Source organism: Eleutherodactylus coqui, chromosome 12 (genome assembly GCF_035609145.1).
Source record: "Eleutherodactylus coqui strain aEleCoq1 chromosome 12, aEleCoq1.hap1, whole genome shotgun sequence".
In the NCBI taxonomy this organism is placed as follows: Eukaryota; Metazoa; Chordata; class Amphibia; order Anura; family Eleutherodactylidae; genus Eleutherodactylus; species Eleutherodactylus coqui.
In genome coordinates this window covers 37155868-37169333 of record NC_089848.1, presented here as the reverse complement: position 1 = coordinate 37169333, position 13466 = coordinate 37155868, and the positions used below count along the sequence as shown (strand labels likewise).

At 44.7% G+C, this 13466-nt stretch overlaps 1 protein-coding gene across 1 annotated transcript in view; it reads left to right on the top strand.

Annotated features, from left to right (window-relative positions):
- Positions 1–13466, top strand: part of SACM1L (SAC1 like phosphatidylinositide phosphatase) — a 43012-nt gene that overhangs the window by 23015 nt on the left and 6531 nt on the right. Inside the window, exons 9-14 of the mRNA XM_066585617.1 lie at positions 2100–2185; positions 3613–3699; positions 4976–5044; positions 7542–7621; positions 10370–10468; positions 12781–12919. Of these exons, the coding sequence (XP_066441714.1) occupies positions 2100–2185; positions 3613–3699; positions 4976–5044; positions 7542–7621; positions 10370–10468; positions 12781–12919 (560 nt within the window). The remainder of the gene's footprint in view (positions 1–2099; positions 2186–3612; positions 3700–4975; positions 5045–7541; positions 7622–10369; positions 10469–12780; positions 12920–13466) is intronic.

Below are 13466 nucleotides of genomic sequence, written 5' to 3'. Positions count from 1 at the left end.
TGTTACTAGTGGGACACCACAGGGGGCAGTATTGGGCCCTACTCTCTTTAATATATTAATGACCTGGTAGAAGGATTGTGCAATAAAATATCAATATTTGCAGACGATACCAAACTATGCAAAGATATTGAGAGGATAGAATGTGGTTGTAAACGGATCTGGATAAGTTGGGGGCAGAAAAGTGGTAAATAAGGGTCAAACACTGATAAATGTGCGGTTCTGCACACAGGCAGAGAAATACACGTCACCATTACACACTAAATGGGAAACCACTGGGGAACACTGACAGGGAGAGGGACTTGGGATTTTAGTTACCTGTAAGCTTAACTGGAGCAACCAGTGTCAGGCAGCTGCTGCCAAGGCAAAGGGAATCCTGGGGGCATCAGAAGAGGTCTAGGGGCACATGAGGAGAACATTGTTCTTCCTCTTTACAAGTCAATGGTCAGACCACACATGGGATATTGTGGACAGTTTTGGGCACCGGTACTCAAAGAGGACATAGAGCTTGAGCGGGCACAAAGGTGGGCAACTAAAGTAATAAATGGAATGGGCGGACTACAATACCCAGAGAGGTCATCAAAATTGGAGTTATTTTGCTTAGAATAAAGATTGCTGAGGGGCTCTTTGTGAAAGCCGCTAGCGCTGGGCATCAGAATGACTGTGTAGATGACCGGTTCAGCTTGTTGTGCTCACTACCAGTATCCCTGAATTTCTGAATTGTCCTTCTTCATGGAAAGCTTCAGCCAGCTCACATGAACTGCTGTTATCAACCATCAGGAAGATCTCTGTTCTGGCCTGGATTGATAACAGCATCTTCTGGTACCTGAAAGTACATCCTATTGGTGTTTGGTTTCCATACCGCATTATTCAACATAACCCCTTTGTTAATGCTCAAAATGACACAATCCGTAACTCGAAAATGGTTGCACTTCAATCTCTGATGAAATTCTACCCTTAAATCATGTTCCCTTTTCCATTGACGTTCCTAGGGTTGAATGCAAATTAACTGCCACCAAGATGGCCCACGGCCACCGCCACAGCCCCAGAAAGTTCTCCCACATCTTCTGAAGGACCCAACCACACCGTCTGCTGCACCATCCGATTCACGTAGGGAGTGTAGAAGTGTGTCCCGGCCTGACCGCGTCTCCAGACCCGAGGCCGAGACACACTTATGCGCTCTGTACGTGAATCGGATGGTGCAGAGAACAGTGTGTTCGGACTGTTGTACAGAAGGTCCTAGTTGTATTCCTTTTCGTACAGCAGATATTCCCGGTGGCCCTGACTGTTAAACTCCTTGTATTTTGTGCCACTCACATGGTCAGAAGTTATTTTTTTAATAAAAGCTTTGGACACTTTGCAGAGAGATTTTGTTTGTTTTGCTTCCTGCATCCCAAATTAAGCAACTCTCTCAATTGTCTTTCATGTAAAATGTCCTAACATTTCATTGTGGTAGAGCATGTGCAGTTCCTTCACATGGCGGACTGTCCTGCTGCTTCCAACATAGATCTGACAGCACGCTGCTCCCAGCTGTGTTGGCGGACTCTATTCCCTCCTAGTGCTAGAGGTAACAGCAGGCAGGATTTTTTACATGGTAGATCAGATTGTGGAAAGCATCCAAGTCTTTAGGGCGGGCAGATCAAACAGGCTAAACTTACTGAACAATATATAGATGCCACAGGCTTAAGAGTGCACAGATGGGGAGGGAAGTACCTGTGTCATAGCCCAGCCCCACACCTTCAGAGTCCAGTAAAAGATATATCCCTTGGAGTCTCTAGCAAAAGGGGGTGGGAACTTCCACACTCCTTAACGTCAATGTCCGCTAGCACAATCCCTCATGAGGACTGAGGCTGTGCAGGAGCGTGTGAGCTAGTGAGGGCAGCAGCATCCTAGATACATATTACTGTGGGGGAATACTCTGAAACTAGGAGCAGATTGCAGACCGCGTATCGGGGGTCCGACAGCAAATGACAAAATAAGGACTGTAGCTCACATTTAGAGCCGCTCCAGGCAATCACTAACCAATGTAAACAAACTCTAGTCTTAAAGGTGCTCATTGCCTTTAATTTGTTTGAACTCCTTTGTATTCTGCTCTGTTTCAGGTATTGATTCTGAAGGACATGCTGCAAATTTTGTTGAGACGGAACAAATTGTTTACTGCAATGGGGGCAAAGCTTCATTTGTCCAAGTAAGGCTTACACCAATGGATTTCATTCGCTCTCAGCTTTTTAACCCCTTAGTGACAGTCTGTTTGCAAACTATTTTTTTTTTTTTTTTACTGTCTTATTCCAGGAAGCATTACTTTTTAATTTCTCTGTCGACATAGCCGTATGAGGGCCGGCGTATTGCAGAACAAGTTGTATTTTTTTATGTCGTAATTTTTGGGTGCATGTAATGTATAATTTTTATTTTAAAAAATTTTAGGGGTGCTGGGGAAAAAAAGATCCTGTGTTTTTAAATTATATTTTAATGGCGTTTATGCGCAAAATAAATGTGATAACACTATTCTCTGTGTCAGCACGATTTTGGTATTAATATATACCGCTTTGTTTTTTGTGTTTTTTTTTCTCTGCACTTTCGGTATACAAACTTTGTTGTTGTTTTTTTTTTTTTTTACACTTTTTGTATAGTTTTTTTAACTTTATTTTTGTCCCCCTAGGGGACTTGATCAGCATCTTTTATTATTTTAATACACTGCTATACTTCAATACAGTAGTGCATTCAAAGGCCTATGAAGCTCAACCAGAGGCTCCTAGCCTCCGGGTGCCATAGCCACCCATTGGGATGTATGGATAGTCTTAGAGGGGTTAAAACGGTGAATCCGCAATAGAAATAAACTGCACTTTGCATTTCAGAAATATCCCAGAAAAGAAGTGACCTTGTTGACTACAGAAGCCAGTTAACTTGGAAACTGTCTTGGAGATGGAAAACCTTGTTTTGATCACCCAGGATGCTTTTTCTTGATACAAGACATCGATGCGGGAAATTGATCCAGTCCGGCTCGGCTGAAGTGGGACTAGAGGGTTCAATCTCCTTCACTTTGTCTGAATTCATTTGATGCAAATCCTATTGTTGGGAATCGGAAGCGTTCTTATGCTGCGCTCAGATGGAACGATTAGCGTTCAGTCTAAACACGAACCAACGACTGAACCGCGAGCGAGAATCGTGCGGTCTTCCCTCGTCCAGTTACAGCTGGCATAAAAATCATTGCCGGCCCATGCAGTTTAAAGTCTGGTCCTTCAGTCTTTCGAATAGGAATGTCAAACCCTGAACAAGAAGTGAAGGAGAGTGACAACCATGCGGTCTAAACGGGCTGCACAAACATGAACCAGCCGGGGATAACATCCGTAAAAGGAGCATTATAAACAGCGTCGTATGGTTGCGGGGTCGTCCGGGAAAATAAACTTAACCAGAAACCAGTCCCAATCCAGCCTTTACTGGCTGCTCTGGGTCATGTGACGTGGACCTCCTTCCCCTTTGGACGCATATAGTTGCATAAGTCTGGATGTTCTTATTGTGGGGCTTTAATGATTGTCCTCAGTTGGCAGAAATCTGTTATCGTCTAATAGTTTGTAGAGCACAAGGCTCATCGCTGTATGTTTTCTCCGTTTCTAGACTCGTGGATCAATTCCATTTTTCTGGTCACAGAGACCGAACTTGAAATACAAACCAAAGCCTCAGATCAACAATGCAGTAAACCATGTAAGTAAGCGCCAGTTTGCATGTGCTGCCCGTCCTGGCGCGCCAGTTGGCGTGTGCGGCCCGTCCTAGCGCACCAATCAGGAGACGTAACATTTAGGAATAGTGAAAACCACAAGGAAGCTGTGGGGACAATATTCTTCATGCTCCTGGCAGTCGCCCACAACATACCATAAGGCTGTGAAAGACATGTATAACCTCCATGAAGAGTGGGTTGTAGATAGACCGGCCACACGTGGCTCCTCTCCGTGGACCGAATCGGCAACATAGGAGGAGGATACTGCAGCTGTAGAGCAGTCCGGGAGTTGGAAGAAAACATGCAATTACTACTTTCACGCAATTTAGTAATAAGAACAAATAATGGAGCTCTTTATAAAGCCCCTTGTAGCGTCGTACTGGGGGGATTCTGTGGCTACAAGCGGCAAAACCTCAGGCAACAGCTCGTCACCAAGTGCTTTTATCAGTAAACCCGGTTACATTGTGGGGGAACTAGAACTGCGGCCATGGGAGGTGGCAGCCATGCCAGTACACGCGTGTCCCCGACACATGTAGTAACCCAGTGAGCGTGTAACGTGATTGCATGTTCCGTGTAATGTAGAATGGCGGATGCACAACCAGAACACTAAGGTGCTGCTTCAGAAGACATTGCGGGAGATCAGACACTTCTGAGGCAGCAAAACACTCCTTAAAATGTGTCCATTGGACCTTGTAGATACTGTGGCATAGAAAGGGTCCTTAACCCTACGAGGGGAGGAGATGAGCGTAGCGGCTTATGCGCTGTGGCGCGGTCTGGATATTTGCGGTCATGATATCAATTTGGGTTAAACTATAGAGCGGATTATATGTTAATGATGTTTAGTTTATGGTGGGCAGTCCTTGCATCATGTGACTGGTTTCACGGTTCCGGATTGGTGGGGATGGCATTTAATGCTTTAGATTCTATTGTTAAAGTGATGCAGCGGTAACGCGAGAATCCCGTAGGAGCGGCGCTGCGAGGCCGTTGGGACTAACGAGTAAAGGTTATATTCCGGAGATTTCCACGCCACAAGCCGTAGTCTCCAGCACTGGGGATGCATGAGCGGCGGGATTTGTCTGCGGTAAAGCCGGAGATCTTCATTTAGATGGAGGGACTTTATTCCGAAATATCTCAGAGGCGCAAAATGATCCCCCTAATATTTCTTATGGTTTATCGCTCTGGCGGCCCTCGTGTTGGACTGTTCTTATTGCAATGGCGCTGTTTGCACGGCGCTTACTTGATGTTTCTTCTTTTTCTCCGCAGATGGACGGATTTCAGCGACATTTTGACTCGCAGATAATTAGTTACGGGAAGCAAGTCCTCGTTAACCTGGTACGTGTTTAGACTGATCTATGGTTTGCAGTGTTCTTGTAAGGGCCATGTGCAACCAATATGTAAATGAGCGGCTTGCAGCCGCCGCTTCTGCTTCAGGCCTCCATCTTGTTTTCTGAAGTCTTGACCCCGCTGAGGATCCCTAGGCATGGAGGTGGGTATATATGTCCGAGGTTCGAAAGCCCCTGCTCTCGCCGTTGGACAGCTGGGGATCTGCAGAAGGACCCAGGGGCTTATGATGGCTTTATTCCTAGTGCTATGTAGTCAGTAAGGGCAGCAGTAGCGCCCCAACCCGCGCTGCCAGTAGTTGGCACAGCAGCGGTCCGGTTACGAGGGCTCCAGTGAATGCCCAGTTATAGTGGAAAACTGCTAAATGGAAAAGGACTGCATTACCCCCAATACTGGTGCGATCGCACCCATGCAGCTGGCGGCACACTCTTCTCAGAGGAGTGGCGGCTGGTAGGCCAAAACAATTGTGAGTTTTTGCACAAGTATCTCTGGAGCAAAATGTGCAGCGTGTTTAATTCACCCCGCAGGTCCTACAGGAGGCGTTTTATAAATAAAGCTATTCAGAAAGTGCAAGAAGAAAAAAAATGAAAGTTTCATTGTGACATGAAGTGCGTTTTTATTGCGCGCCCCTCCGGCTGTGGACGCAGTCAGCGGTCTGGTGTATGAAGGCGCCTGAGCAGATCTCAACCTTCACGTTTGGAGGGCAGGTTTGCACATAAGAGCATTAAGCTGTGTGCAGCCGCTTAGTTGTTAAAGGGGGTTTTCAGACATAATATGCAGTAAATAGAACTTATTGATTTCAGAGGGCTCGTTGACATGAGTGTATTTTTTCTTCATGTGATGTGCAGGCGCCAAAACAACGTGGCGTGACCTGCTTTGGGGCAGATTACACAATGTAATAGGCCATTGAAGTGAATGGGCGGGAGCAAACAAGCGCTTAAAACAAGGCGGAGGGGCTGAAGAGTGCGGGCGTCACACAAATATGTAGAGTATTTTAACAACTGAAGTGAGATTATGCCCGTATGAGCGAGCCCTGCTTGTGACTCCCATAATAGCACCCCCTATGGCATCGTTACTAGAGATGAGCGAGCGTACTCGGAAAAGCACTACTCGCTCGAGTAATTTGCTTTATCCGAGTATCGCTGTGCTCGGGTCTAAAGATTTGGGTGCCGGCCCGGAGCGGGGAGCTGCAGGGGAGAGCGGGGAGGAACGGAGGGGAGATCTTTCTCTCCCTCTCTCCCACCCGCTCTCCCCTGCTCCCCGCTGCGACTCACCTGTCAGCCGCAGCGGCACCCGAATCTTCAGGGACGAGCACAGCGATACTCGGATAAAGCAAATTACTCGAGCGAATAGTGCTTTTCCGAGTACGCTCGCTCATCCCTAATAGTTACCCTCACCTGCCTACAGCTCTAAATCTGCTGAAACAAATTAAAAAATTGCCCTAGTTATTTTAGAGTTTGTTCCCAAATCTTAAATTAACCCCAATCCACAAGATAAGAGATAGCTTTAGCTTTGGGACCCCCACAGACGTAGAGAACAGGGTCACTTGTGCCCCTTCTGTCACTGTGGACTCACTGCCCCCACATTGGTTGGAGTGATACCAGAGAGTGCTTGGCTGCAGCTCCATTAATTTCAACGGGGCTGACAGAAATGGCCAAGTACGAATGCTCGGTTACCTCCAACAGTCCTGTGCATGGGGAATGACTTTTAGATTTTGGGATAACCATTTAACCCCTTAATGGCACAGACGTTTTTTGGTTTTTCCCCCCCCCCCCATTTTCATTCCTCCCCCCCCCCCCCCCCCCTCCCTTTCTAAAAGATCATAACTTTGTTTATCCGTCGACGTCTCTGGTTGTTTTCTGTGGGACCAGTTGTATTTTTCGATGGTACTTGTATTTATTGTACTGAAAAACAAAAAAATTAGTGGAGTGAAATGGCAAAGTCTAAATTCCTCCATCTTGTTTCTACGGAACACAAACTGCAACAAACTTTCCTCTGTGGGTCCGTCCGATTTATTACAATGTCAAATTTAGGGTTTTGTTTTTCCTGTACTCATATTTTTTTTTCCAAGCCATTACATTTTTGAAATCCCCTCCGTCTCCTGATGGCTGTAACTTTTTATTGTTTCCGTCGGCATGGTTCTGCACGGACTCCTTTTGTGCGGGACGCCCGGTAGTTTCCGCTGTTACCATATTTGTATACATACGACTTTTCATTGCTTCTTTATTACATTCTTTCTTAAACAAAGAGGTTGACAAAGGCGCAATTCTGGCATCTTTTTTTTTTTCTGATGAGACTCACGGTGTGGGGTCCGTAACGCATTACTTTGATAGATCGGACTTTTACGTACGCAGCGACACCAAATATGTATTTTTATTTTCCTATAAATATGGCAAAAGGGTTGTGTTTTTTTTACCTTTTTTTATTATTTTTTTATATAAACCTTTTTTAAACTTATTTTAAAATTTGGGGTTTTACTTCATTTTAGGTTAACCAAAAAGGATCCGAAAAACCCCTTGAGCAAACGTTTTCCCAGATGGTCGATGGTCTTGGAAATGGAATGGTTCGGTAATTATACAATTTCAGTGTCTCAAGACTTGTTAGATTTCTATTACTGTAGTGTTGTGTAGTTCTGCCTAGAAGTTCCTCTGAATCTCAATAACGTGGATCCCTGAGTTCTCTGCTTTCATTTTAGAAGCGAAGATTTAGAGAAGGGATTAAGTTTTACTTTGTGACCTCTCAAAAGTATCTCCTTTAAAAACTCAGGGTAACTAGTGGGAGTCTGCCGGCTGAGATGCCCACCAGCCTCGGACTACAGTAGGGATCCTTTTTCAGCTTTTGGTAGACCTGGTCTCGCTCCTATTGGAATGATTAGGAGTTCCAGAAACCTTTAGATTGCCCTCAGCTCACAGATCACGCCTGAGCCAGTTGATATTTTATACAAATGTTTCAATGAAGAGGAGTCTTAAGGTATCATCCCACCCGGCCCGCTGCTCTCCAACCAAGGGCAATGCTTCCAGGCTCCAAGAAAAGTTAGACCACAAATTAATACAAGTCAGTTTATTCAGACCGGGCAAAATAAAACCCTCCTGGACGCTTTTTCTGGGTGCCGCTTCTGTTCACGGACTCTGTGATATTGACCAATGAGAGCACTACTGGTAATCCGTTGTGGAAAGCGCTCATTGGCTAGTAAATTAAAGGGGTTCTCTCAAAACAAGCTTGCCTGTTATGCAGACACCCCAGCCGTGTCTCAATACTGAAGTGAATGGCAGCGGGCGGCTGCGTATGCATAGCTAACTCAACGATCTCCAGAGGTCTGGTTAAAGTGAATGGAGCCAGTGGTGCACATGTGCGGATGCTTCTTGCCTTTCACTTCGGAATTGAGCCAAATGTCGTACGACAACCCCCTTTAAATAATTCTTGCACTTCACAGAGGACCCAGATAGATTTATATGTAGAATCTCAGTGAAATGAAGCAAAACTTTATTTCATTTAATTACTTTTTATGTTGGAGTAGAAACCTTTTTTTCTCTATACGTAGAGCGCCCCCTTGTCACAGTCCTGGGTACAAACTGATCATGGAGAAATCTCTGTACTGACCCCTTACATATCTATACATGGTTATTAGAGCGCCCTCTTGTTATAGTCCTGGGTATAGATAGATGATGGGAGAGATCTCTGTTCTGACCCTGATATATCTATACATAGTTATTAGAGCGCCCCCTTGTTACAGTCCTGGGTATAATAGATGATGGGAAAGATCTCTGTACTGACCCCTAATATATCTATACATAGTTATTAGAGCGCCCTCTTGTTATAGTCCTGGGTATAATAGATGATGGGAGAGATCTCTGTACTGACCCCTAATATATCTATACATAGTTATTAGAGCGCCCCCTTGTTACAGTCCTGGGTATAATAGATGATGGGAGAGATCTCTGTACTGACCTCTGATATATCTATACATAGTTATTAGAGCGCCCCCTTGTTACAGTCCTGGGTATAATAGATGATGGGAGAGATCTCTGTACTGACCCCTAATATATCTATACATAGTTATTAGAGCGCCCCCTTGTTACAGTCCTGGGTATAATAGATGATGGGAGAGATCTCTGTACTGACCCCTGATATATTATACATAGTTATTAGAGCGCCCCCTTGTTACACTCCTGGGTATAATAGGTGATGGAGAGATCTCTGTACTGACCCTGACATATCTATACATAGTTATTAGAGCGCCCCCTTGTTATAGTCCTGGGTATAATAGATGACTGGAGAGATCTCTGTACTGACTCCTGATATATCTATACATAGTTATTAGAGCGCCCTCTTGTTATAGTCCTGGGTATAGATAGATGATGGGAGAGATCTCTGTTCTGACCCCTGATATATCTATACATGGTTATTAGAGTACCCCCTTGTTACAGTCCTGGGTATAATAGATGATGGGAGAGATCTCTGAACTGACCCCTGATATATCTATACATAGTTATTAGAGCGCCCCCTTGTTACAGTCCTTGGTATAATAGATGATGGGAGAGATCTCTGAACTGACCCCTGATATATCTATACAAAGTTAAATTGTTCTTAATAGTTAAAGAAAATTGCACTGTCCTGCCTGTAATGAGATGGCAGCCAAATTGGGTGCCTGACCCTTATGTGAGTCCTGATTTTCAGTAGTCTTAAATGGGAGAGTATTACATAGCCACCTCTGCCTACTCCGGATGGCAGGCCAATGCTTATCAGATCTCACAAGATGTGCTATTATTCTCTGTAATTGGAAAACCCCTTTAAAAGGTCTTCGTGTCAAAATCAAGCAAAACTACCTCTAGAGCCTATATTGTACCTGCAGAAGCTACAGAGCGGGCCTGTTTTCGTGACGGATAGTATAAGAGGGGCCAGTAACTTGAGAAAGTACAAAGAGGTTTGAAGTATTTCCTTGCTGAAACCGGAGTGCGACTGGAGAACATCCAAGAAAGTGAAGAGTTTAATGCAGCGGAGAGGATCCTCAAGCATGGAAACAGAACTCTATTAATGAAAGCAACACCTACCTCCTAAATAAGTTACAGCGAGCACCTAACACCCACAGCGGCTCCAACGCTCTAAGCCAGTTGGGGCAAAGCATTCATATATACCTCTGTGTGCGTGGGTGATACCCAGGGGAGGCGTTGGATATTGGCAGGTTTCTAGCTCATGGGTTTGTTCTGCTTCATTCTATAGGAAGAGCCCGATGTGACGGCCTGATGTAACGGCTCACTGAATGTAGTTTTATCCTTTATCGTCTGCAACTGAGTTCTTATTTTTATTTTTTTATAGATATTTTGCTTTCGACTTCCACAAAGAATGCAGCCACATGCGCTGGGACCGCTTGCAGATTTTGGTGGATCAGGTGGCTGAAGTTCAAGATGAATTTGGGTGAGAGTGCTGGTGGATATTAGGACACAGTCACATACGACACTATTAGTGGAACTGTCAGCAATAGAGCATCATGCAAGCCCTAAACAGAGGCCAACCCTGAGCTCCCAGCTTCCTACATAGTATCGCAGGAAATGTCTGACTGTTACCAGTTATTTGCCAGTTCTTAGTCTTTAGTTAGATTGATTGTATTGGCTCATCTTTCTGACCAGCCGCTACTCAGATGCCTCTGCCCTGTGCCAGTCACTGCACTGGCTGCCCGTCAAATACAGAATACAGTTCAAACTCGCTACCTTCACCCACAAAGCCCTCCACAGCACTGCCCTACATTGTATCCCTCATCTCAATCCACCACCTAGCCCTCTAATGAAATCAGACTGAGTGCCCCTTTAATTCGAACCTCTCTTTCTCGCCTCCAAGACTTCTCCAGAGCAGCACCAGTCCTCTGGAACCCTCTACCCCAAAACTATCCGGGCAATCCCCAACACACAAAACTTCAGGCGTGCTCTAAAAACGCACCTCTTTAGGATGGCATACCATATCCTCTAAACCAAAACCCCTATTTACTCCCCTGATAACATGATCCATGTCCCACAGACTGCAATCCCTGCTAGCCGTAATCATCTGGTACCTGCAGTCATACTGATTCCGCCACTATACAGCCTGACCATTGTCTGTGTATAGCATCCCTCACTCTCCGCCTCGCCATACCGGGCACATCTCCACCTCACCATACCGTGCCCATCTCCAGCCCCTTTACCTTCTGTATCACCCTATTTGCAGTATGTAAGCTCGTTGGAGCAGGACCCTCACCCCTACTGTTTCCAACTGATTACTACATGGAACTGTGGTTTTGTTTGTTCCCCCTGTGTTGTAAGCGCTGCGGAATATGTTGGCGCTAAATAAATATAATAATCTTTAATAACAAGAAATAATTATTAATTACAATTTTTTACTAATTAAAACAGATCCTGATTTTTTTTTTTTTTAACTTAGTGATTTATAAATTTCTTAGGCCGCCTGCACACGGCAGAGCCGGATCCGCATGCGGGATCCCACTGCGGAATCCGACCCTGACAGCAGCGGCGTCTGCATGTACCGGTCATCTCTCCTCTTTATCTGTACTGTGGATGAACCCGGCAGCTCGCCATCAGACATGCGCAGTACAGTTTGGTTTTTTTTTTCTTTTTTTCCTCCCCGCGCCGTTGGGCAATGATACGGAATCTGCGACCTGCACGCAATGTTAAATGCAGATGGGCCGCGGGTTGGACGGCTTCCATTGACTTCCGATGAGATTATGGAGTAACGTTCGTTTCCTATGGTAGCTGAGGCCTTCTAAAGGCTCCTAGGGCGGTCATTGCAGATTGCCTATGTAGTCATGCCGGTGGTGTAATGTAATGGTATAACATGAAACTTTTGGAGCGATCAAACTAGCGCAAGTTCAACTCCCCTGTGGGGTCTTAATTTTTTTTCTTTATTATTATAAGAGAAGAAAAGATAATTAAAGCCCCCCGCACCCTGTCTCATGTTTCGAACAAAAACTATTTGGCATCTCTGCATCCGTAACCGTCTGATCTGTCAAAGTATCGCATTGTTTATCTAGCACAGTGAATGTTAAAATAAAGCAGAATATCGCTATTTTTGGTCACTCTGTTTGGAAGAAAGAATTTTATAAAAAGCGATGTAAAAAGTCCTATGTACCCCGATTGAAACTACAGGTCATTCCACAAAAAACGAGCCCTCACACAAACATGTCGACAGATAAATAAAAAAATTAAAAAAAAGGTTATGGCGGTCAGAAGATGGCGGCAGAAATTTTTTTTTTTGTTACAAAGAAATTTTATTTTTTAAGAGTAGTACAGCAAAAAAAAAAACATAAATTCAGTATTGTTTTAATTGTACCGACCAGTAGAAAAGTCACCATGTCATTCTTGCTGTAGAAACAAGACCCCCCCCCCCCCTCCTCAACTCAAAGATTGCAGAGTCGCACCGCTGAAACATACAACTGATCCAGAAAGCAGGATAAATAAGAGTTATGACTTTTTGAAATGTGTGGCAGAGAATCTGAAAATGGGGGCAAAAGGGCCGTGTCCTGAAGGGGTTAATTATTACTTAACGTGTGTGTGTATAGTAATATAAAAAATTATAATATTAGGATGATTTAGTGATCCTGCACTGAGCAGGGGGTCGGACCCGATGTCCCTGGAGGTCCCTTCTAACTGCCTGTGTGTGTATATTATATATACATAAAAACTATTGGTGGTCTGCAGAATGAAGTGCATAAAATACGTGGTTTTGTTTCCTCCAATTAGCTATTTCTTGGTGGACTCTGAAGGAAAAGTGTTAATGACCCAAGATGGGATATTCCGAAGTAACTGTATGGATTGTTTGGATCGCACCAACGTTATTCAGAGTCTGCTGGCTCGTCGCTCCCTTCAGGCTCAGTTACAGGTATGGCGATATTATTTAGTCTATTATAGGAAAATTGAGTTAAAACGTACTTTGCTGCTATTTGCACCCAGATTGAACTTGATCAATTCAGTCTTCAATGTAGATCTTCCCGTTTTTCTCCTGCCCTGCGGTTTGCGGTCCACGTACAGGTGGAGAACGTGTCCTAAGCAGCCATTCTGCCATTACGGTGCTGGCCGGCGCTTCCTCTCCAACTTACATAGCCCTGCGCCATCTGAATGCCGTCCCTCTGCAGTGGATTGCAGAGCTGCCGGAAGGGAGCCCCCTAGTGGCAGCCACTTAAACTTGATTCAGTGGTAAAAGAAAAACCATTAATGCATGTATATTACAAGATGAGCGAACACTGGGGGCGTAGTTAGTGCCCGTTTAAGGCTGGAAATGCACATGTGGCTTCCTGCGCCAAAGTAAGAAGTGGGTCCAGCAGAAAGGAGAAGGCCTTCCTTCACATTTCCAATAATTTTGAATGCAGTCCTGACTTATTTAAAAAAAAAATTAAAGCTGCACTCAACGGTCTCTAAGACATTTCCAG